Source organism: Nelusetta ayraudi, unplaced genomic scaffold, assembly GCF_046127955.1.
Source record: "Nelusetta ayraudi isolate G7.1 ecotype Tasmania unplaced genomic scaffold, CSIRO-AGI_Nayr_v1 ptg000042l, whole genome shotgun sequence".
Lineage (NCBI taxonomy): Eukaryota > Metazoa > Chordata > Actinopteri > Tetraodontiformes > Monacanthidae > Nelusetta > Nelusetta ayraudi.
The window spans coordinates 6,115,069-6,140,744 of NW_027466092.1; the positions used below are offsets into that span (position 1 = coordinate 6,115,069).

At 43.2% G+C, this 25,676-nt stretch overlaps 1 protein-coding gene across 1 annotated transcript in view; it reads right to left on the reverse strand.

Moving 5' to 3' along the window:
- sorcs2 (sortilin-related VPS10 domain containing receptor 2) overlaps window positions 1-25,676 on the reverse strand; it is a 219,128-nt gene that overhangs the window by 28,776 nt on the left and 164,676 nt on the right. The window contains exons 4-6 of the mRNA XM_076033918.1: window positions 11,262-11,426; window positions 8,584-8,657; window positions 3,492-3,556 (exon numbers count right to left, since the gene is read on the reverse strand). Of these exons, the coding sequence (XP_075890033.1) occupies window positions 3,492-3,556; window positions 8,584-8,657; window positions 11,262-11,426 (304 nt within the window). The remainder of the gene's footprint in view (window positions 1-3,491; window positions 3,557-8,583; window positions 8,658-11,261; window positions 11,427-25,676) is intronic.

A 25,676-nucleotide genomic window follows, 5' to 3' on the forward strand; every position in this document is an offset into this window, starting at 1 on the left:
AAAATCTGAAATACAGATGCTGGTTACCCTAAGAAACAAGAGGTAATGTGAGTAAAACTATCCTAGGGGATACAAGGGAAATAATCTGCACTGAGAGATTACCCCCCCACCACCACCACCACCACCCTCCTGCAGATCTCACCATGGATGAAATATCAACCAGTAGCTGCATCAGCAACATCTCCTGCAGCTATTCTCCTTCTTGGTGGGGGGGCGGGGGGTGTCAGTATAACAGACACATTCACAACAACACATTCCCTCACACTCGGACATGTAGCGTTACGCTGCGGTGACAAAAGTCACACTGTTGGTTGTTGCAACTAGACGCAGATGCGGCTGCAGTCGGACGAATGCTCCTGAAAGCGAAACAAAAAGAGCGAGTCACGACGTCTCGGAGGCTTGAATGCCATCATCGGTTTTCTGGAGTATTGATTTTTTAGATTGTGAGATGTGTGAAATGAAGCGAGGCTGATGAAGCAGGATAAGAGATGTGTTTACAGAGGAGGACCGCAAGCATGTGTGAATACAGAATTTGATGACGGATGAGGGAAGAGAAATCCTTGAGCCAGGATGAGTAAGCCAGTGTGTGTGACTTCATGTGTTGCTAAATTTGACACCGTGTTCTCCACCTGATTTACAGTAACCTTGTGACAACAGGAGTTTTCCACAAGCACTGCGGATTATAAATAGACGGAAAGAGCTTGTTAGCGCTGTCGCCTCACAGCAAGAAGGCCGCGGGTTCCATTCCCAGGCCGGGGACCTTTCTGTGTGGAGTTTGCATGTTCTCCCAGTGTCTGCCTGGCCCTGCGATGAACTGGCCACTTGTCCGGCGTGCCAGCCTGCCTTCGCCCCACGGCAGCTGGCATCGACTCCTAGCCCTAGACCCTGAGCTCAGGAGGAAGCGGCTATAGAAGATGGATGGATAATGGGTTCGACTTCCCATCATATCACCCTGGCCTGTCTCAGCTCTGCCTTTGTTTGAGGAGTCTTGATCTAACAAATGGACTGCTTAATTCATGGTGGAGCCTGGACATTTAATCAAAGCAGCAGACGGCGGGGGGAACTCATTAAAACGCCATTAGATGGGGCTAAGTGTTCAATCGCACCTCGGGGCGCAGCCACTTCTTCACGCTGCTTTGTGGCCTTGTGGTGGGAATGCGGCGGGTGCGCACGCGCACCAGCGCACACACCAACACCAACGCCAACGCATTGTGACGAAGGATCCGACAACGTTTTCGACAGACGTTGTCCTACAAAAACAAAACAGGCTTGAATCACTTACGACAGTCAGTCGCAGCGGCTGCATGTCACCCGAGGAGCACAGTGAGCAATGAGTGCTGTGTGTGTTTGCGCCTCATACCCATCCAAAAGTGCGATGCGTGCGTGTGCGTGCGTGTGTGTATTTGTCTCTCTCCCTGCACACCTAACAGTGTGTGGATGTGTGCCTGCTTCAGGGCATTGGTGCATGAACAAGGTGCACTCAAATCATAATGCACGTTAACCCTCTTCAATTAACAGCACACACGCACGCACGCACGCACACACACCAAGGGAACACCCTCCCCCCCATCCCCCATTTTTTCTGCATTTCTGCCCCCTTCATCAAGCAGTTATCCAGGGGCGGAATCCAATCCACGCAGCCTTGGCATTTTTCCTGGCTTGTGTGGGGACCCACTCAGGCTCTGTGTCTGTCTTTGTTGGCTGTTTAACCTTGGCGATGACATATGTGTGTGTAGGGGGGGCTGAACAGATTGGTTTGCTATGCCTGATCAAGCCCAAACACCCTCGACTGTCTGCCTCTTTCTCTGTCGGTCTGTCTGTCTGTCTGTCTGTCTGGACACAGGAGCAGCGAGAGGAGAAGGGAGGAGGATGCGAGGGATGACTTGGCTCTGCCGAGCCCCAGCCGGAGGCTCCAGCCCTTGGCGAGCTGGCCCAGACAGGGTTAGTTAGTCTGAGTGGAGGTTAAAACACTCTGCCGCATTTATGTTGTCACATCGACGAGGCACCCGACTTTGCCTCCGCCGCAGGTTTACGAGGACGCCCGCCTCAACACACACCTCCATTAGCCCCTGGGGTCCTTGATGGAGAGCTAAACTCTCGCTGGCCTGTCTGTCACCCAGCTGATATGATAATCCAGATTTGCTGCCGCCCCCCGGCGAACCCTCAACACCTCTCCTTAATTTACCCATTAATGCCTCTTTGACCCCCCCGCACACTTTCCCCATCACTTAAACGCTGTGCCTCCAGCAAGGTCACCATGTCATCCGGTCAACTAGACACATTTGACTCCAGGAGGCTGTGAAACCAGCTAAAGCTGGAGGCACCGCATTGCCAGAGATTTAATCAAAATGTCTTATCAAGCAGTGCTGCCATTAAAAAAAAACAACACATTTATACACGAGAAAGCTAGTTCAAGCTAATGTCTGTAGCGTTATTTTGTGCAACTTTTCAAACATTTGAAAACTTTTAGCAGGTCAATTTGTTCAATCCAAAGAACAAATTGTTGTTCTCCAAACTGTCACTAGCGGAGAACGTGGATGTGGAGGCAGGACCCAGATGCAGATGTTCAAAATAAAGGTTTATTTAATTAAGACCAAAACTAAACTAACTGTGAGGGTAACTAATAAAACAAAAACTGGGAGATAAGACAGAATAACAAGAACAGCATGGCATAGCATAAGAAGAACAGAAACAAGAGCATAAAACTGGACAAGTAACAGAGGCAAAGGCGGAAGACAACATAAGCGCACAGACCTGGACTACAACTGGCAAGAACAGCCATGGCCAATGACATGGCCACAGAAAAAGGGAGACAAGGACTATTTATACACTAGGGAAGGTGAACACAGGTGAGACCAATCAAGGGCAGGGCAGACAACGAGACACAGCTGACACACACAAAGAAATCAGACACAGGAAGCAAAACTAAAGATACTGACAACAGGACAAGCAGACTTCAAAATAAAACAGATGATGGTTGTTGTGACTTATTCTAAGGTGGAGAATTTCCTGGCAGTTACCACAAGAGCAACGCATGTCAACACCGAAGACAATATATATTTTTAGTGTTTTTTCCGAACACGGTGGCAGTATGGTGCAGATTGGGCCAATCCTTAACCTTGCTTCTAAAATCGGTTTGATTGCTTTCAGAATTTGAGTGGACACTAGCTAAAGGAATTTAACTGAGGCATTGCGGAATGAGTTTAGAAAATATACCTGCACAACAGAATTAAAAACCCTCGTTAAATCCCCAGCTCTCAAGAACAGAACGAGAAAAGTGGAACTGCGTCAAGTCACAGCTTGAAAAACTCTGCTGCTTTGTAATGAGTCAGTAATGTGACTGTGGCAGAAGAACGCAGAAAGTTCTGCGTGTTTGTTTTCGAGGGGAGCCACCAAACAGGGCAGGTCCATTCAGAAGAACACATATTCAGAAGACCACTCTCATGAATAAATATGCGAATGGTAAACAGGCAGATGGAATGTCAGCGTACCGCCACTCATGTCCTGCATCTCCATGTGCACCAGATCAGGGTCCACATCCACACCAGACACGGACCTGCAACACAGAGCAGCAGTGGCATTAATTAATGGCATTTATAAACAATGTTTGTACGCTTTTTAATGAGACATCAGGAAACGTGGAATGTCAGCTTTTCAACATTTTTTGCACCTTCGTATGAATTTTAATCACGTCAAATGACCTCGAGATTCATGTCTCAAAATGAGACCTTTAATTTATCCCAAATGTGCTCCACATGCCAGCGCTTCTCCTCTGACGAAGAGCTACAATGCATGTTGAGGACTTACCACGTAAAATCCTATTAAATTATCTGGAAATATATCAATGAAAGATTTTATTTTCATGACTTGATGCAAAATTCCCATTTCTATTTTTCTGATTTATGCAGTAACTACACAGGTAGAAAGCAAACATTTGCAGTTATAATTGCATTTAATTCCTCACAATCCCCTTAAAAAATGCAAAGCTCATCCATCCTTTAGATGTAGCCAAAGCCATACTAATCTTTATGCTTTAAACCACTAAAATATGACACCCCTTTACTCCCCTTTGGAAACACATTGACGTACATTACAGAGTGTTGGCTCTCTGGGTCGTTTAGTGAGCCGTAAACTGTGCCGTTCATCTGATTAAGACTGCACGGTGTGGTCTGTGAAACCGGAGGAGCCCACTAAAGATAGAGCGCAGATTTAAAACCTCGTTACTTCGCCTATAAAGGGACTTTATGAGCAATTAGCAAGCCGTGAGGGAAGGAAGTGAGGAGGGGAGGGAAGCACAGGAATCGTTAGACGATCTGCTGCTTCTCAACCTGGAGTTCCAGCGTTTATCTGGTCAGGTTTCCGTGAAACCGGCAACGGTAGTGTCCCATCGATGCTTGACGGGTATTTGTGAATTTATTGGGTCCATGTGTGTGCAGCAAAACAAGCACGAGTCAGGCAGTTTTCCAGAAAGCGGAAATAAAAAAGCAATTGAAAATAGAACTAAAGAAAAAAACGATCCTTGAAGACTGTTGATGCCTGATGATCTGTTGTTTAAAAGCAACGGACCACAATTGAATCAAAGGCTGAGATCAGTCTGCACGAAGAAATATAAGGATGGACGTGAGGGGAACAATACGCTAAAGGAGCTAACAAAACACAGGGGTAATAAATAGCACATTTGCTCAACTATTACTACTGAATTAGGAGGAACACCAGGATAGTAGCACTTCAGCACTTATGATCTCATCCATTAGCGCCTCCAAAGGCAAAGGTAGTTGATATAATTTATAATATTTCTCACATCCAGTTTACTTTAAATTGACTTTGGAAGGTGCATACTTTACAAGTATTTTCCCTCCAGCTGTTACATTACAACAGCAACAAGTAACTGAATTGTCAATGAAACTCTTGTTTTACTAATGCTGAAGACATCTAAAGACATCTGCTTGCTGAGTCACGCGCATCACTCACATTGACTCACGATCACATTCTGAACTGCACAACTGTCACATCACTATTCATTTTTACTAGAGGGTTTTCCAGCAGGTGAATGACTCGACACTGGTGTTTCACTTGTCGAAACAAAAGAACTGAGCTCTGCTCTTGAGAACAACAGGTCCAGCGTGTCCTGCAAAAACATCCTCGACCTTGACTTTATTTACCCCCCTACCCCCGTGCATCTTCGCGTAGCCTCAGCTTCTCATGCTCGAAATGCTGATGTGTGAGACTGAAAACTCTTGCACGGCCGATACATAATTCACTTCCTCCTCGAATTGTCAGGCCGGGTTAGACATTTGCAGCAGACGTTTGGCAGGCTGAGGGGGGAAACCAGTTTCACTGTCCCTGTATCGCCGCTTCATCCTGTATCCCTATGCTTTTCCCCTCATCTTCATCACTAAGAAGTGCCTACAAGGAAAGCAGAGAAGCGAGCCACTGGCACAGTCACGCCGATCAGCAGGAAGAGCACTGGAAGCGGAAGGGGCCGCGGTTTCATCAATCTCCGCACGACACACACACTACTGTGTGTTACGTGTGCTAGCAGGACTGTATGGAGGCGCTCATGGCACCTCGGGCAGTCTTCTTCTTACGCCACTCACTCAAGAGCCACTTCCATATGGCAGATATCTCTCAAGACGTCCCTCTGCACTTTCCACTAAGAGGATGTAAAACAGACGGATGCTCTTTCTTCTTCTTTATTTTTAAATCTACGTACTGTGCAACGGGCTGGGAACATTAAAAGACCACTGTGTCTGTGCTGGTGCTGGTGTGCTGCCCTCCAGCCAGCCAGCAGCCACCTGCAGGTCCCTGTCACCGCGCTCTTCATGCTGCTGTCACTCCATTGTGCTCCTGCTTCCTACCTCTCATCCCGCCCTCACACAATAAATCCTCCTAATCCATTGACTCGCGGGTCCACCTATAGCCGCGTCGCTGGAGTTGATACGTGAAGAATTGATTTCAAAGAAAACGCAGCAACACGCGGCACGAACAATCTCCGACCGAGACCGAATTCAATTTCATCCCGACCGACGTCTCGCCGCCGTTCCATTATCCGCGCGGCGTTTGCTGCATTCTGTTTGTATTTTTTCTTTTAATCTCCTGCCTTTGCTTCTTTTCCTAGTTGTTCAATTTCAGAGAGAGAAAAAAAGATAACAACAAACGACAACAAGCTGCTGTTTCTTTTCATTCAGTTTGACAAACTTTATAGCCGCCGGATCACAAAGAACAAGGTCCATGGGAAAACGTTTGGCCAGACCACCCAGCGGCAGATTGGATTTAATGTGATGTGTTCAATGTGATTTATGGGCGCTGGCTGCCACAGTGCTGTTCTCTTGTTGTTTTTATGACTGTCAGGCCAAAGGCAAGGCTGACGCCGAGGCTCTTGACTCCGCACGTGTCATGGCACCTGGTAGCATCGCGAGTAGCTTTGAAAACAGGGCTGAGTTCAAGGCAGAATAAACCTGTGGGGTTCCACGCATCTGACTGCATGTTGAAGAAAAGAAACACACAAAACACTAAAAATACTAAAAAGTCCTTTTGAAACTGGAGCCAACCCACACACGCACTTGCTTTACATACATCAGCTTTGCGTTTTATTTATTACTTTGGCTCATATTAAGAGGGATGCAAAATTCACTTCAAGATTTTCTGACATCAAAGTCTGTCTCCAGCCTGCCAATGAACTTTTCAGAAAGTTGTTGCATGTACAGCTCCAAATTTGAGCGCTTTAATCCTTGTTTATCTCGCCATACAAACGTCAATGTCAAATGTCAAAGCCACACAAAGCAACGGCTTTCGCAGGATGGTTTTAAACACAGGGCTAACTCTGCTGCATCCTGGGGGAGGTACGAGCCTGCAGCTAACCTGCTCTTGGGCTCTTTATTGTCCCTCTCCATCCAGCCCGGCTTTCTATCCTTCGACACTCCATTTAGGTGATTTGTGTGTTACACTCGCTGGTATAAATCAGAATTTTGTGAGCGTGCGACTCATTTGCTGTCGGCGGCGAGGGGAAGCAAACAACCGGATGCTTGCGAAGCCCCCCTGACCTTCAGAGGATGAGAGTGCCGGATTTTAAATGCAGCCCATTAGCATGCGTCCCCTTACAAAAACTGCAGCTTGGGAGGGGGAGGAGCAGGAGGGGAGAGGAAGTTGAGGAGGGAGGAAAACATAAAGAAAATAATCTAAGTGACTGGGGGAGAGGAGGCAACCAAAGAGAGATATGATGAGAAGATGCGGGCGAGGATGCAGGCGCAGGAAGAGGTATAGTTCAAAATAACACGGCGGCAGGGAAAAGCCATGTAGGAAACCTCCGCCCTGCTTTTTTCTCCTGCAGTCGGAGCTACTAAACCATCCAGACATCGGCCTATAAAAAGGTTCTGCTGCATAAACTTCGGCACTAACGGCTGAAGTTCACTTCGAGTTCCTAATCTAATAAAAAACTAGAGCCAAAGTTTCAGCATTATGCTAAACATTAAAGTGATTTATTAGTTGCGGCTATGTGAGAAGGAGCAGATATATAATTTTACCGTTGGGGTAATATTACGTAAAATAGGAGGAAATGGGAGGAGGATATTGTCAGAATTAAACCTATTCCATTTGCAGGATGTGCAATATGGTGATGGTCATCAAGGGAATGACTGGTGAGCTCCTCTTCACACTCTTCACCCTCTTCATCCTCTTCATCCTGTCTCCGAGAAGAGCTTCTCTGTCTCCTGTCCAAGCCGTCGGATGCTGCGATGGACTCGGGTTGGTTTATAAACTGTTTTGGATTCAGCAGCAGCTTCTCCGTATTTTGTCGAGCCAGAGCTTCGAGTTTTAAACCACCTCAGACACTAAAGGTCATATCGGTTCCTGAATGAAAAAGTACACAGACTATCCAGATAAAAAATATTGGTAATCTTACAAGGGAAAAACTCTAGAGAGAAGCAAGTCTGTAAACTGAAGGTATATTTGTGTGGATGAAGACGCTGCTTTATGTTGAAGTAAATGCATTGCATTAAATGTTGTTTTTTTTTAGTATTTACAAACATTTGTTCTCTACAAGCCTTAGTACACTGTATAAGAGATTGATTTATTCTGAAGAATCCTTGATGATCCAGAAATGAATTACTAAATACTTTCCTTTTATTTAAAATAATTTTTCAGCCAACAAGTTCACTTTTCAACTTCCTCATCAACCTGAAAAAACAAGGACTCTGTGTATGGCATTAGTGATATATCTTTGACAAGGAGTTAAAGGTCCCATAGCTCTCAAAAAACAAAAACAAAAACAACCAAACACTTGCTGTGTGTCCCTGAGCTGTCAAAGAACTGCACAAAAATAGCCAGACTCCATCCTCTGCTTCTTTTGCTTCCTTTACTTTTCAGACTCAAGGTAGAAGGTTTCAAGGTACAAGAGGGTATCAGTTTCATTGATTGCAGGAGCCTTTTAAGGCTTTTAATGTGCTAAGCATCCTTGTTCTTAAGGCTGCTTTATTGGATTCTGGGATAAAAAAAATAATAATAATAATACGATATCATGGGAATAATGTAAGACCTTTAAAAAGCTGCTGCACTTAAAAGTGGAGAAATGAAAGCTCAACTGACCAGAAGATCCGGTCCTTGGTGACCCGCTCCTGAAGCAGAGTCCACTTGCGGCCCAGGTCCGTCGATGCAAAGAGCTGCGGACACAAACACACACAGAAGAGGCCTGTCATTAGCAAGAGAGAAACACGCGCCGGGCGCTTGTAGAATCAAATTGAAAAGCCTGAGCCGTGCCCTATTACATGTTGTATCCTTTATAATAGAGGATTCATCAAGAGGAAAATAAGGCTAACGCAATCAGACGAGTGAATTTCACGGTTCACCAAGTTAAGACTGAGGCCAGTTAATTATTAATCAGAGCGGGTTTTGTTTCTGCGCGCGGGCGTCTAATATTTTATGAGCGCAGTGTTTGGCGGCACCGACAGTGTTGTCTGAGCTGTGGGACATTGATCAGAGCCATAATGAAAACGTATTGATTCCCAACCTGCAGCCATCCCTGATGTCTGAACAACACATTGAAGCGGGAGGAGGGGAGGAGGACGGCTCCCACAACCGCACAACTGTTGTGTTTTTGCAAGTTTTGGGAAGTGTAGTAGTTTTTGGAAAAGGTGCAACCTATATCTGTTGCACAACGCTGCAGAATCCCTCCGGCTCGACGAGTGAGTCAAAAGCAGTCGAACTCATGAAGAAGATTTTTCTTCTTGGCCATGATAAACTGTCATGACCTTGACAGTGAGCGCTACCTATCCTCACTCACACACACACACACGCACACGCACACCTTCATTTACATGTACCTCTGTGAGGTCTCCCATCATATTCTAACTAAATGAATTTTATTTGACTCAGTTGTGTGAATGGATGCCTCTCCTCCATCTGCAGCGTGTCCATATGGAACAGATTAAAAACTAATTGAGTTTCCTGTTTAATTAGGTGTAAATTATTGAAGGGGAGGAAGGAGCTCTGAAGATTTAAGCTTGTGAATAGTCGGACCTCCTGTTCCCTGCCTGAGTGTGGGAAAAAACAACCAAAAAACAAAACAAAACAAAACATTAAGAGAAGTGTTTGTGAGTTATAAGTATGGATGAGATGTACATTTTTGATTGACAAGATTATTTTTTTTTTAGATTCCAAAAAGCGAGCATCTAATGTGAGTTTATGTCAAACCAAGCTAAGCTAACTTCTTAATATCACATCATCTAAATTATAGCAATATAATGAATAAAGGGAATAATATAATGTTAAAAGTAGTATTATGTTATATCGAGAAAAGGAGTACATTAGATGAAGTACATTGGATCTAATTAAATGATGTTTGGAAAGAAGCTTGCAAAGAGAAAATAAACATAATTTCTGAATATAGCAAATTGAGGTTATTTAAAAGCTGTCATGTAATTGGAAGTCAATAATAACACTGGCAATCAAAAACTGGACAAATGAAGAGTAAATACATGAAAGTTTAAAAAAAAACAAAATAGCCCAAAGCATGAAAAGTTTTAGAAATGAATAATTGCTGTGGATTTCTGGTTTGTTATGACAGAGTTTATCCAAATACTTCTGTACACTGACGACGACCTGCTGTGTGATGCTAACAAAAGACGCAGTCTTTTAAAATACAAAATTGTGCATTTCCCACATTTAGATTGATGCAACATGGAATCTGATGTGAAAACACAACAGATGACACGTGCCGGTTAAACAGAACACATCAGCATATCACTGGCACATTTACTGTGCAGCATTCTGATGATCAGCATCAACAAACGAGTCCGCGCTGCGCTAATTAGCTGCCTCTGTCTCACACCAGTGGACCTCTCAATATCGGCAGGGCCAACAAGACGACGTTTCCTTTAAGCTGTCTGGCTCATCTGTAGGTGAAAGGGTTATTTTTTTCAAATATATTTATTTGAAAAAAGGAAGATATTACATTAATGCAATGTATTGTGGGCCGCCATTATATCACTATGAATGAAGCAACCTTGTGCCACTCTTGACTTACCTCAGACTAATGGTTTCGGTTCCAAATTTATCTCAAGTGAAAAGTCTCACTTCAAAACGTTCTCAAATGAATAATACATAAAACAGCTGCTGATCAAAAGATATGATATGATAAAACATATGATGCAAAATACATCCTTTTCAATGTTTCTAAAAACAACGCCATGTCTCTTGCCAGTCAGTGAAGCCAGTCTTTCTTTTCATTTATTTTTGCTTGCTCCAGTTTTAAGAAACTCTGCGCAAAAACAGGCAGTTCTGGAAAGCAGCCCCTTGTGACATCAAACAGGGCAGTGTTCCAGGTTCGCAACAACAACCCCAGCCATGTGTGTTTCACCCTCTGTGACCGTGGTGGGCTACTCCCTTTGTTTGTCTCCCTTCCACAGATCTGGAAGGACCAGAAAGTTGCACCCCCAGCAGGGAGCTAGAAGGCAAAGCACTGTATACGTTTTTCTATGGATGTGACGTATTCATTTTTTGGGATAAACATTAATTTGAGGATGCTCAAATTAAAGTGTAAAGATTAAAAAAAAAAAAGTACAGAATATTAACATTTTTGAATGTATCTATTTGGATTTTTATTGATAGAATACACTGAATTAGCTTCCTACTTAATGTCACGTTCTGCTGGTGCAAGGTGACAAGCTTGCCAAGCTCGACGGCACACGTTTGTGGGGCGCACCATCGGCACCGCCCGCATCCACAGAACCATTTCATTATTCTCAGGTTAGCGCGGCGACACCCACCCTGCCCTCTTTGCAGTAGGCCAGCAGCTTGTCCTCCTCCTTGGGGTGGAAGACCAGCGTGTCCGGGGTGAAGGTGATGGACTGGCGCTGGAAAGAGGAGCCTTCGTCGGTGCTGATGAAGAGCATCTGGTCCCTCTCGTTTATGGAGGAGCCCACCAGCACCACCTTGGAGGAGGGAGGGGCGGAAGAGAAGAGAGAGGGGGTTGAGGTCAAAGGTCAAGAGGTTAATGCCTCGCAGCGTATGCATGGCTCAGTCAGCAGCCTGCGGAGGGCGCAACAATGCTCCCCCTGTCGATACTTGTGCATATTAACGTTCGTGGTGGCGCTTGGACAAAAAAAAAAAAAAAGAAAAAAAAATCAATATCGGAGCACGGCGCTGCTCCTCGCACACATTCGTTCAAGGCAGTTTTGCGGGCAGCCACAACTTTTTCCATCAAGTTTCTGCACTGCTTAAAAGAACCACTGCATTGATTATCTATTCAGAGTTTTATAGCTCATAAAGTCAGGACATTAAGAAGAGGGCCCACTAAAAGCTGCCAACCCACCAATCACCATAATGTCTGGGACGCTCACAAGGCGAGGCGACCAATGAGGAGGGATCGATCTGAACTAATGGGCCAGTCACACCGCTGACTAAAGAGAGAGTTTCACAGTAAAGAGTGTGTTCGTTCAATATGGGAATTATTTGTTTGTGCCAAGTAACTTTTCAGATTTGTTTACTTGTTGAACTGGGTCAGGAGAATCTGCGTGTTTCTAAACATCTGTTTGGCTCTGCTGCCAAGCTTGAGGATTATTGACACTAAGCATTAAAGAAACACGAGGCGGATGAAAGAGAAATTGTGCAACATGTGATGACTGCTCCCAAACAATATTTCTAATCTTTTGAACAAATGATAAAAAACACATTTGAGTTTAAGCTTCATTTACAACCTGCTTTTTGAAATGTGAAAGAAAAGAAGGAACAAAAGTAAAGACAGAACACATTTCATCATGGAGCAAATGGTGACAGTTTTGTATTCAGAATGTTTTTGGCCAGCCCCTGCAGCCTCCTCGCCAGGGGACACTTTCATGTTGCAAGTATGTGTGCAGTACAATTTACCAGAGTTATGGTAGCTAACGTGCTGAAATGCCAGAGAGAGTGTTTCAGACAAACTGGACCACTAAGTATTTTGGACACAGTGGAAGTTAGATTTTTTTTTTTGTTGGGCAAAATAGGCAGCCATTGTACTGGCACTGGGTGCGATTCACTCCCCTCACAAAACTCCACATTCTTTTCATTTCCTCACAAACTGGTTTTGTCCATACATGCTTGTTTGGTTTCTTTCTCTTTAATCCCATAAAATGTACTCATAGTTTTTTTGTTTTTTTTTCTTTTTAAGTTCTGCTCGGATGAATATGACTATTTAAATACAACACCACCAACAACAACAACAAAATGTGTTCATTTTGAAACTCCCTTCAGGGTTCTCATCAAGGCTGCATTCTGGGACCTGGCATTTTGCGTTCTGCAAATGCTGACGGCTTCCTGAGCAGCACAGCACTCATTAAAAGCGTACCGTTTGCCTGGGTGCGACAGGAAGATCTACAGGGATGACAATGAACAAAGCTGAGAGAAGCTCAGCATTTAATTGTTTCTTCTGTGTGCATGCAAACTTTTTCTTCCACAGCACTCTGTAAAGTTTTATCTCCTAAACAGTTTGAAATAAAATGGAGTTATTCCAGGTAAGGGCGGTGGGGGGGCCCACTGGGTGTTTGCTTACATGCCTGAGTAGCTTCATCTGGGCCTTCTACACTGGAAATCCTCACTCCCATGTGTCACTGCAGACTGTGGACGTCTCCGTGGGGCAGGGCCATCAGTCAGTACAGCCCCACCCTGCCAATATGTCTCTATTTAACGGACATCACTCAGTTTAACCTAGTTTTGCTCTGACAGATGGCCATCCCCAGGAGACACACACACACACACACACACACACACACACACACACACACAGAAAATGGAGTGTGGTCAGAAGTTGGAAATAGGAGAAGAATTAGTCTCTCTCTCTCTCTCTCTCTCTCTCTCTCTCTCTCTCTCTCTCTCTCTCTCTCCCTCTCTCTGTATGCGCATGTGTTCGTTAGCTGGTTAACATTTGGAGCAAACAAACACTCTGAAGATATTGAAATAAATGAATCAGAGATGTCTACATTATGGATGTCTTTTACTTTACCATGTACAGCATCAACTTTCTACAACTTCTGTCAATAAGCACACTGACTCATTAGCGAGGCTCAGAGTCCAAATCATGTTATCTTAAAATCCATGAAGATGGATTTGTCTTTGAAAAATGTCAGAAAGAAATTAAAAAAATAAATAAATAAATACTATTTAAAACCCTTTGAGTCTTAAAATACGAATAACTGCTTTGTTGTGTCATTTGTTGAACAGTCAAAGGTCAGGAAGAGAAATGTTTAGGGGAAAAAGGGGGGGGGGGATAAAAGCTTTTCACAGCAGCCTCCTGGCGCAATGACACAGGCTGCCAACAAGTGGCACTCTTGTCAAGCTGTATCATGTCCTTCGAGTTGCCGAGCCTCACTGAAATCACACAAGTGATGGAATTCAGGGGAGCCGCTGCACAAGTTCCTCTCCTGAAGCAGCGGATCGTCCGCACTCTAAAGACTTGGATTCATTCCCCCTGCCAGACCATTTCCTCTGAGTAATAACTCCAGCACAGAGCTGTTTTTGTGCTCGGGTAGATAAGAGCTGACCCTCAACTTCCTGCGTCTCCTCTGCGGGACCGCGACGGTGCTGTGCATTAAGACAAAACTTCTTCAGTAATCTGTCTTGGGCTTTAATCACCATGAGGCGCCATGGTGGAAATCTCTCAATCAAAGTCGATCTGAAGGGGGGCCGGAGATGAGTGTTGACACGCATCGCAGCTTATCAGTCCAACAATCTATTATAAAACAACACAATCTACTTAGAAGCTTAGAGTAGCTTACGGACGACGGGTGTCGTGCGGTAGCAGCATTAAAGTCTTCCAGGACCGGAAGGAGATGAGATACTGTGGATGTTGTCTTTGCATTGCATGTCAAGACTCAGAGGAACTAAGGAGGTTCTTCAGCCGATGGCCGCTCCTCAGCTCTGGGGGGCGGAGGAAGCCTGTGCATGACTCACACAGGGTGCAGAAAAACAAATGTTCTTGCGGGCACTGAATCATCCAGGAGATGCATTCAGGGAGCCTGTAAAGACCACCGCTGCCACCTACTGAGTGATTGTGCTGCCTTCTACCTGCAACTTACGCAATGACCGCAGAATGTTGAACATTGCAGGTCAAGATCATCATGTCCATGATACCCTCCAGGCTTTCGGAGGCATATCAATAATAATAAATAACAATAAAAACTAAATAAGTGGGAGAGAAAGCAGTTCAGTCTGACTTGGAACTTCTTTGACACTGTTTTTCTCCCCGATTGTGGTTTTCAACCGCAATAGCCACAGTTGCCTTCTATACAGGAGTGTTGTGCTACCAGGAGAATATTGAGACTGCAGCACAGTATCGAAATGCTCTCACATTTTCTTATTCCTCATGTAGCTTATCCTTTGAAATATCTTCTCGCAAGCAGATCTCCCGATCTCCCACTGAGGTAGCCGGCACTCTGTAACTTTTGGGGAGTGCGGAATTCTCACTCTTTACATCAACTGTCCAGGAAGCTGCAACCTGATATTTAGCCTAAAAACATGTTGTAAGCGTTGCTGTTCAGAGAAACATACCACAGACGCTTTTGGTCAGTAAATGTTTTTTCACTGTGGTAAGTGGTCCATGGCTGGAATATCATTTTTGGACAAAGCATCCCCTTAACCTCAACACCTCCCGTCAGTTTATTCCAGAGTAGAAGTGGTCCATCAGTCTGCGCCGACTGTCCTGGGTTATGAAAACCCTGTTTGAAAGTTCCAAGCAATGCTGGGCAGTGCTGGTGCCTCAGGATGCCTTGATAAGTTCACCAGTTACCTTTCAAGAGCAGATGATGAGTTCTTAAAATGTACTGCAATGCGGAAAGAAAAGCCTCAACACGCTCACTATAATAAGCTGTGAGGCTGAAAACCACTGGGGAGAATTTTAGAGGAAGCTGTCATTCTTCTATGGGTTTATCACAAAGAACATAAGCTATTCAATTAAAAATAAAGAAAATCTGGAACCGAGAAGGCTGAAAAACAAATGTTAGTGTAGAATTTTCATGCGTTATGATTATAAGAGTTTTGGAAAAAAGAAGACACATATATACAGGCTTAGACAGACTTTGTTGAATGTCACAATAAATCATAATTAACTTTGTTTTTTCTTGCAGACATCTGTGTGTTTATGCACAAAAACACACACATGCACTTTTACCGAGGGGCTCCCAGCACAATTGCTTTCCACTCAATTACATATGTAAATTGCTTGCGCTCTGGTTTCTTTGGGGAGATGGGGCGGTCCCATGTGACGGCGGATCATTGAGCTGTGCTCTGCTGGGGGAAAAGGCCCCAGAGAGCAGAGCATCATGGGAGCTCACGGGACAATGCGAATGCGAATGGATTCTGTATTTCATCAGATTGTTTGATTGAAATGTAATCGGTGAAGACAAGCAGAAGACATTTTTTGCACAACATGTAGCTTAAATACATTATGATCTAACTTATTGTAGATGTTACACCTGCACAGGACTCCTTCTTGAGCAGCTGTTGTCCAAACATCATTTATTAGCGACTCTTGGTGGATAAACATGTTGAAAGGGGCCCTATTGCGACCAATTCCTGTTTTAATTAAGCTGCTTTCAACAACAAACAAGGGTTGTTTGGTCAAGTGCTTTGTAGTTGAAAAATGTTCATATTTGCCGTGTTAGCTGGCATGCCAGTAACACAAAAAGAACTGAAAAATGCAGCTTTTCTTTGGAGGGCCACTTTAGATTATAACATGTTGTTTGAAAAAGCAAAAAAACAAAACAAAAAAAACGAATGAAAAGTATCTGCTTTCATTTTCAAATGATAACGATTTGAAGCTATTTAAATTATAAATTTAAATATATGTAAAGCCATGGGCAATAACCACAGGCATGCAACGAACACAGCAAAGACAAAGGTTTTTGAACTCATATTTAGTGGTTCAACTTACTTTAGCACAACTTGCCGACACAGAACATCCCCGGAGGAAGCCGACTCGTTCACACCGAAAACAACCGATGTTTCCACCATTTGCTGCCGCCATAATTTAACAAACACTTGCACATCGTGCACAGAGGCTGTTCTGCGCCATTGCCTCAAACCTGCACCTCCATGAAAGACAAGGCGAGAAATGATGCGCGAACACGGGCGACACGCTGCCTTGCGAGGTGTGGAAGATGGAGAGGTGAGAGGTCTGAGAGGGGCTCTTCTTCCCACCTTGGCTGCAGCTCAAGTGCATTAGCGGCCTCGTGCATTATACATATTAGCTTCAAGCCGCGCTTGTACGACAGCGGAGGTGACGGGCAAAAGGAAAAAAAAAAAAAAACACCACTTCTTGGCTGTAGTTCAGAGGAGAGGTAGAGCGATAGAAGGTAAGGGAGAGAGAGAGAGGACCACTTTTAGATATGACCGCTGGAGTGAGAAGTGTCTGTGAACAAGGACAGCGACTTAGAGACAGAGGAACACTCAGCCGTGTGAAAAAGACACAACTGGAATGTTTTTTTTAAGTATTCAAAAATCTGAAGTTTAAATATCTATTTCACATGGTACAGTGGTTATCACTGTCACATCACAAGGTTGTGGGTTCAATTGCTGAGCCTGGGGCCTTCCTGTGTGGAATTCCAGAACGCACATTAGTCTAATTGATAACACTAAATTACCTTGTTTCACCCAAGAAGCTGGGAGATTCCAGCAACACCTCTGATGCCGAATGCATGTCATGTATCCCTTTGTGACATCACTTCCTGCTACCGTCGTTTTTGTGTCTTAATACCCATCTTTGCCACTGTGTGTTTGACATCACTGTCCGCTCCAGATTCAGCTGTCATCTGTGGGTCTCTCCCTCTCTGTGAAGCCCCCCAGAGCGATGGTGATAATGACTGACATCGGATACACTCTGTTCCGTCGGCGCGTCTCTTCCCCTACAGCAAACTCCACGTCCGGCTGTCGGCCGCTCTGAAGTGCAATTGCTCTTTAAACTTGTAGCTTTAAAACCAGATGCAAATGAAGGCTCGCAATGCCAAACAGAGGGTTTTGCATCACTGGAAGCAAACACATTTGGGATTCTGTCCCAAAGCAGAAAGTGATGATTTCAAGGTCTGACGCTGTCATTATGGTGCAGGGTTTTACAGATACTGCATGGATCAAATCCGTTATCAGTTATCAGTTACTCTTGTTCTGTCAACATGAAGGAATAGTTCAGTAACACTGACGCCTCATCCATTCCTGCTAGTCATGATGTTATTTACTGCTGTGGCTTGTTCTGATTCGAATCCACACAACCATCATAAATGGAAAGAATTTTACCCAGTGGAAGCCCAGTAGTTGGCCACCGCAAGCGTCCATTGGGTGGAATCATATTTCAGAATCAGAATCAGAACACTTTATAAATCCCTGGGGAAAATTACTTAAAATACCTGGAAATTGCTTTTCTTTCTTGAAACTCCAAAATCGTGATGTGGATTAGAAAATCTCTCCAGGGCTGTTCGACATTTCAGTTGCATCATCCCCATAACCAGCTCAGTGTTGAGCTGTGTCTCTGTCTTAATGTAGAACTTTTTAATCCAATCCCTGCTCCCCTCAGAGATTTCATTCCTCTCTGAGAAAACAGTGCAAAAAATGTGCTTCCCATATTCCATGCCACTTTGGTTACTAATGAGTAATATCAGACACTGAGTGCTGTGTCATAATGCTGACTGGTTAACCACCTAATTTATTACAAAGAACATTTTCTTATTACAAAAAAAATAAAAAAAAGTTTCTTTGCGTTTTGACTCATCATATGGATTTGTGCAGTCAACCGGAAACTAATTGTCATTTATCTGTTTCTCAAAGCAACTATAACTGCCGTTGGAGAACAAATCTGCCCGGCATCACAAAGGAATCTGACAGACAGGACACAGGGTTCACATATATCAACTATTAGGAAAGAAAATGAAACAAACCAGAGGACAAATAAAAGACAAGCGGAAATGTACAACTTTCTATCCTGCAAAAGTCTGAAAACAGATCCCTCCATCAGTTTCCTGCTCCAACTCTCTAATTGGCTGAGCCAGCCCCTGTCTTTTCTCACCACTTTCCCACTTACAGATCTCTGTCTCCATCATGTATCCTCTAGCTGTATCCCTGTCTAGCTGTGGATGATTTGATAGCTCTGTACTAGAGGATGGAGACAATGTTCAAACCCCAGAAAGCGCAACTCTCTGTCTTTTTTTTCTAATTTAAATTACATTTCTCAGCTGTGTGAGGAAGAGGAGTGGAGACGGAGGAGGAGAGGACACCCAGAACAATTCTTCTACATGTAGCCACAAGTCGAAAAAGTGACTTCCTGTCCAGAGGCTGAGTGTGTGTCCATCATTTTTGTGAGTAGGAAATTTTTTTGTGAATTTCAAACAAAATTAGCCTCTTTTTCAGTTTTCTGAATCTGATGTAATTTCTCACCACCAAACAAAAGAGAAACATCAATAATGGCAAAACTAATGACACTTTGACCACCAAGTATCACCCCCTTTTACACACAGATTGGTTATTGGTTGAAGTGTAGGATTCACTTCCAAGCTTAGCCAGAATCTGTTTAGCTGGACGGAGAAAAAGAACAAAACAAAACAAAACAAAACAAAACAAAACACAGGGTGCATTAACATCCTGGTCACTGTCCTAAAATCTTGGAATGGCACAACTTTTCCTCAAAGCAGTTACCTTCAATGGTGGCCACAACCAACAATCAACCTCCATCTAGCTATCCTCTGCAGCCTCTTCTCTTACACAAACTAACTTCATGACGTCTTTCACTACATGGATAAATCTCCTCTTCACTCTGTACGATTCTGCCTGGCACTTCCAACCTCCTTCCATCATTATGTTCTCTGTCCCTCCTCTGAACTTGTCCGAGCCATCTCAGCCTGGCCCCTCTCTCTCCCTCTCTCTCTCTCTAACTTCAAAACAACTAACATGTTCTGTCCCTCTGATGTCCTCATTCTTGATCCTCTACATCACGCTCTCTTCCAGAGAGAAGCTCAACATTTTAATCTTCGCTGCCTCCAGCTCTGCCTCCTCAGTGTAACTGTCTCTAAACCATACAGCATTGCTTATCTCATACCTAACAATAAAAAAAACTGAATTGGAAATTTAAAAAAGGAAAGTGCAATGTCTCTCTCAACCATCACATTTTTGTGATATCATGCTCGCCATTGAGATTATTTTAGAATCTTCTTTTAAATCCACTGGGCTGACTCAATAGCACTGCACCACGCAGTGGATAATTCACTCCCATTTAATTCAAATGACACAGCAAATAATTGTAGAAGCCAAACCAGCCAAAGGACTAGAACAAGAAATAATAATTACTCTCTCTGGTTTTTTACTGCGGAACATTGCTGGAAACTGGAGGGGCTGAGATGAGATGGAAAGTGAGAAGTTAATTTGTTCATTCAATTCAAAGTTTATGGTGTCTGCGGTTATATTTGAAGGGCAGACATTGGACAGGATTGATTCACTTTTAAGTGTTAACCACGAGGGCCTTTCAATATGAACTGGAATAATTATTAGAATGTTAAAATTACTCCATGAAGCGGCGAATAGAGACAACCGTGGATGGATGTCGCCCCCCGACTCTCATGATGCTCGTAAGACTCATTCTATTCTCTGGGATCCTTTCAAAAAAATCTAACACGTAGGTCATCCACCTTTTTGTGCCTGAAGACAAACACAGCCTTTGCAGCAATGATAGACCACCTACTCAACTGGGCTTCTCGGAAGACTAAGAAAACACCACAGCATCATTAGATTTCATGGTTTGATTGAACATGAATACAAATGATATTGACTTTGCTCCATCAGTGAAGGTAAAAAGCAGATGATAGCCTGTTTCCCTTGAACCAAAACTCTCACCACCTCCTCGCCTGTGCATTTCTTACAGTTCAGTCAGTCAGTCAACTCACATAAATGCAAATGGATGTTACTTGTTTGGCGTCAAAGCTCCAACCTGATCACTCCCTGCTGATGGTTAGCGTATGAGTGATGAGAAAAACACACAAAGCACGCATGGTCTGTCACGTGTATATCAGCGCAGCTCGAGTTGAATGCCTGATTGATTGAGACAGGACAAGTCGGTCCAGAATATAGTTTGAGATGGAATCAAAAATACTTTTAGTTTTGGTTTTCTCAATTTTTTTTGATGAAACAAAAGTCTTGAAGAAACTAAAAAACATTTTCTAGTCTCTCAAGTATTTTAATCAAATGATAATATAAAATATAAAACAAGTATTGACATAAAAAATGTAGATGGAAACATATTTTGGCAATTGTTGTTTTCTTTTGGCAACTTTGATTCTTTTTCGCCCTGCAATGAACTGGCGACTTGTCCAGGGTGTCATCCTGCCTTCGCCCTAAGGCAGCTGGGATAGGCTCCAGCAGACCCCCGTGACCCTGAATAGGAATAAGCGTGTATAGAAGATGAATGAACGAATTAATGATTCTTTTTCTGTCATTAATCCCCATTATATGCAAAATACTTGAATAACCAAAATTTTGCATGCGATGGAGCCTTGCCCTATAACAAACAAAAAAACAAAAAAAATTATCAAGAAGCCAAAGCTGTGGAATTGGTCGGTGCACACCGACTAGATGATAAGTGTGTGTTAGTGGAGAAGAAAACAAACAGTTGAAAAAAAAAGAATGAGCATTAACGGGAAATAAACACTGAACAGCTGGTGATTCTAAAGTGGGAAATAATACACCTTTCACAAACTCATTTTGGACCATCAAGCAAATATTAATTACTGCCTTAATTTACTTCCTCGGAGATAACAAATAATATCAGTAAATTGAAGAACAGAAGATTAATTAGGGGGGGAAAAAAACAAAACAGTGAAGGGAGACGGCGAGTGAACAAGCAGCTTCCTATGTGCGGACCTCCATGCTGCTCCTGACTGACACACTCACCCACGCACACTTCAGAGACCCTCTCATGATACACACACTGGTGTCCCGGCCCTGTGCCGTCAGCTCCACCTGGCAAAATTCAATTACCACTTATCAGCGGTGACAGAGAGCAGCGCTCTGACCAGCGTACACCAGCCAGCTCCTGGAAAGAGCACACACGTGCACACGCACACACACACACATGCTACAGACAGAGAAAAGTGTATTCTAATGCCACCACCTATTTCAAACTAACTGACTAAACTCTTTAACTGACAGAAATATGCAACTCTGCTCTCCTTTCAGATCGGAGCTTGTTGATAATCGAGATGAAATCTTGTGTGAAGCTTCAGACTGCAGACTATGTCAGAAACTAGCATGGTGACCAGTGCTGAAAATGTCCTCGAGCTGAAAACACATTCATAACATGCAAAAATTGAGCTTGCTGTGCTAAAAATGAGCCAAATTGGCTGAAATGATGCAACAGCAGCTGCTGTTTGTGACCTTGCAAACACTGGATCAGTGAAAAGATCCGTGGCTCTCTGCCAAACACCTGTGTCATGTACCACATGTCTGATATAGTCTGCAGATTTATTGGGGGGAAAACACAGAGGCTGGGGCTCTTATAGTCTCTTACATTATTGTCAGTATTTCCAGAATGACACTCAATACAAGGCCAAAGCTTTAGCACCGTCAGGCTACTCAGTCATTTTTTTTGCACAGCTACTAAGTGCTATCCAACACTTATAAATGAACCAATATCAACACAATCCATTTTTTTCTTTAGAAAATCTCAGATCTTTATGACTGACCTCTGATTATATACTGTCTCACTTTTTACTTTCATTGACCATTTGGCACTTGGTCAATCTGTAGCACTCCAACAGTCACATTAAACTTTTACAATGACGACAAAGGCTTTAAGTTTGATTAGATTTAAAAAAAAAAAAAAAAAAAAAAAGAGGTTGAAGAGGAAAAGATCCCTATGAATGCTGCCTGTTGAGGAGGCTGCACTGAACTGTCCACATTTGCATTGTTTATACATGATCATTTGTCATTCACAGTGCAAAGCGAGTGCACATTGTGATACTGCTGATGTTCTTAAACTGGCAGCCAAACAGACAGTAGTGAGCCTGGTGTTCTGTCAGCACTTCATATGAGTGCTCTTTCCCTTCCGTGCTATGATGCTGCTGCTGCTGCAGTAAGGGGACGGTCAACAAGGTCTTCGGCAGTTGGATTATATATTTCAGCTAATTGAGGTATCACTTAATGTTTTTAATGACAGAGCCAATTATCAGTGCAATGAGGCGTGCTCAGCTTGAAAATGACCACATGATTCTCAGCAACAGCTTATTATTATTTATTTTTTTTGTCACTTGATGCATTATAACGAGGTTGAAAGTGGACGGCACATTGCTAGCTGCAAATTAAATCACAACTGAACCTGGTAGTTTGAAAAGGAAAGGGGAGACAGACGTGAGACAGGCTTCAACAAAAACACATGAGGGTGGATAATGATCTTAATTGCAGCCGAGTGGCTTGATATCACCTGTGTGGGACAGAAAACCATTAGCTCACTGATTCCGTAACAGTGGTGCAAGGCACTTGCCTGGCGGAGATAATTGATTTGGACAGATATGGAGTATTTAATTGGCTGCATGATATTGTTTGGGGAAATTTGACATGAGGTGGGTTTGATTTTTATAAGGGGGGTTTCTCGGCAGTAAGTGCAGTACAGCATTTTATGTGGCAGTTACCGCACTGCAGAATGAGCAGAGGCTGATAAATCACTTCATCTGTCTTTCCAGTGGTGTCTCTCTTTTTATTCAGTACATCTCTTGAAATATATCTTCTCTTTCTGTTTAGCAGGGCTGTTTTGTTAACTCTGGCACTTTCTTTTTTATTTGATTTCTTCACCTCATTCCTGCCTTTTCTTTTCCACCCAGTTTTTAAGTGAAAAGGAATGTTCAGTGTGTATTTTTGCAAAATTAAAATGCAATCCAATCCACAGAAATCGCTGCTATTTATTTCTCAACAGAAATACTGAATAGATTAATTAAAAGGTGGTGCGGTTTAATATGCTTTTGCTTTGTGGTTCCAAATATTTCAACTTTATTTCAACTTTATTTGTATTAATTGGAGAAATGTTCTATTTGATTTATAATTGATGGAAATCTTGCTTTATAAATGATATAAGTGAGGAAAAAAGCATTGAATTTGCAAAAAAAAAAATCTTAGAATAAATTGCTATGTGCAGCTGAACATCTCGTACTCAAAAAACAGATTCAGAATTAAACGTACAAAAAACAAATTGCAGAGAACAAAGGTAGTGATCTTTGATTTTTTTTTTTTATACCATGCCCATTTAATTTTTCCTCTCTGAGTCCAGTTGGACAACCTGTTTTTATTAATTATCCAAAATGTCTCCAGGGCACAGCAGCCCCTTGTTTAAGTCCAGCTACTAGATGATCACAAAGAACTGAACTAAGACTTGGCAGGTTGGTATGAGTTCCCTTTGTGACGCCACCAAGGGCTTTCCAGAACTGGCCGGAGCCTCAGATGCAGAAGATGAACTTTATCCCACTTCTGAAGAGTTTGTTGATTGGCCAGTGGAAAAAAAGGTGAATAGAAGTTGCATAATATGTGAGCTTTACCTTTTATGAAAAAGATACCAGCAGCATACAGTGATCAACAGTTGATGACAAATAAAGAAGTGTCAAGTGTCAGCTCATCAAACTGCATGCTCTTCTATTTCTGCTTTCAAGTCAGGTGCACACTATTATTCTGCACAGACTCAGGGATCTCCTCTGTTTTTGCCTAAAGAGGTTGATTTTATACTGAAATTAATGAAATAAAACGGTCTCTTCACCTCCTCTCACTCCCTCTTACCCAAACTAACCCACTGTGGCTATTTGTAATATGATGAACAGATTGGATTTACAGCACCTCAATATATAATCATATTATATTTTTCATTTTCATTGAAGTGGTTGCCACGGGAAAGGCATCAATTCATCCTTCTCCATATGCGCATTAATACACGCAGCGCAAAAGAAAATATCACCCGAAGGCCGCTGAGCTTCAATTACAGGGAGGTTGACATTTACAGGAGAATGAGTCGCGGGGAGATGGATAAAGGACCAATGAAAACAGAACTGACCAAGCATTTAATAAAACATTGCCTCAATAGAAAAACTATCCTCCCACTGACAGCCTGGTACCTGTGAGGAAATATGATGTGACCTGCGAGTGAATGGAATCCTCAGGGCTCATCCAATCCCTGTGATGTATCTTAAAACTAGAGCTCCTTATGACTGTACAGCACAAGAGCGGGATGACTAATAGGACTATTATTTCTGCCGCAGTCCTCTCTCGTTGACTCCGCTCCAGCAGCTTGGCCCTGCCACAGAAAATACCTCGCAGCCACCGCAGCAAGCGGTGAGGAAATCGCAGACACATGAGCTTCGACGGGCAGGAAGACATGTCAAACAGTCCCGCGTCGATTGAGACGTGAGCTCGGTCGCGGGTTTTTCCAGCTACAGACACAGCGCTTTTTTTTTTTTTCTTTCTTCCTTTCTCGGCGTCAGTGTGTGTTGAAGGTCTGGTGAATCATCAAAATACCGAGGCTGAATAGTTGGCGGTTTGGGGGCGCAGGTTTACAGGAATACTCATCAGAACTAATCCTCCACCTCTTCGGACAAATTACAGCTAGGAGTTTGGTATGCATTTCGGAATTTCAGAATAAACTTTATCCTCAGTGTATCCAGAGATCTCTCAATAAAGGCTGATCAGAGTGGAAACAGTTTAAAGGAAGGTTCTGACTGTAACATTTAGAAATACAGCGAAATCGCCGCCCTAATCAGTAAATGTGGACTAAAACATGCTGCACAGGAGGTCATCGTGATTGGGCGAGTGGTTAATCTTGATATTTTGTCACTTTCTAAACGTGGAAAGTCTAGCGGTGTATCCGGTAAATTGCAAGGTAGAACTGAGTGTTTATAGGAGGCTGCAAACGGAGTGCTAAGTTTCCATCTAACCTAAACATGGCTACATATCAGACTTTGAATGGCGCATCTGACAGGTCAAAGATGAAGAGGTAAAGGATTCAGTCGCAAGTGCAGATGCAAGAGCTCATTGACAACAGTGCAGTAGGATCATCAAAATGACACCTACGCACACAGGAATGATCTCAGATCAGCTCTGAATTATCCACAATCAGCAGCATGTACTCACAACATGACTAATCTAAGAAACGTGACTGAAATGAGACATGAGGTGCACCACACAGGAGCTCATGTCTAGTGGAAAAA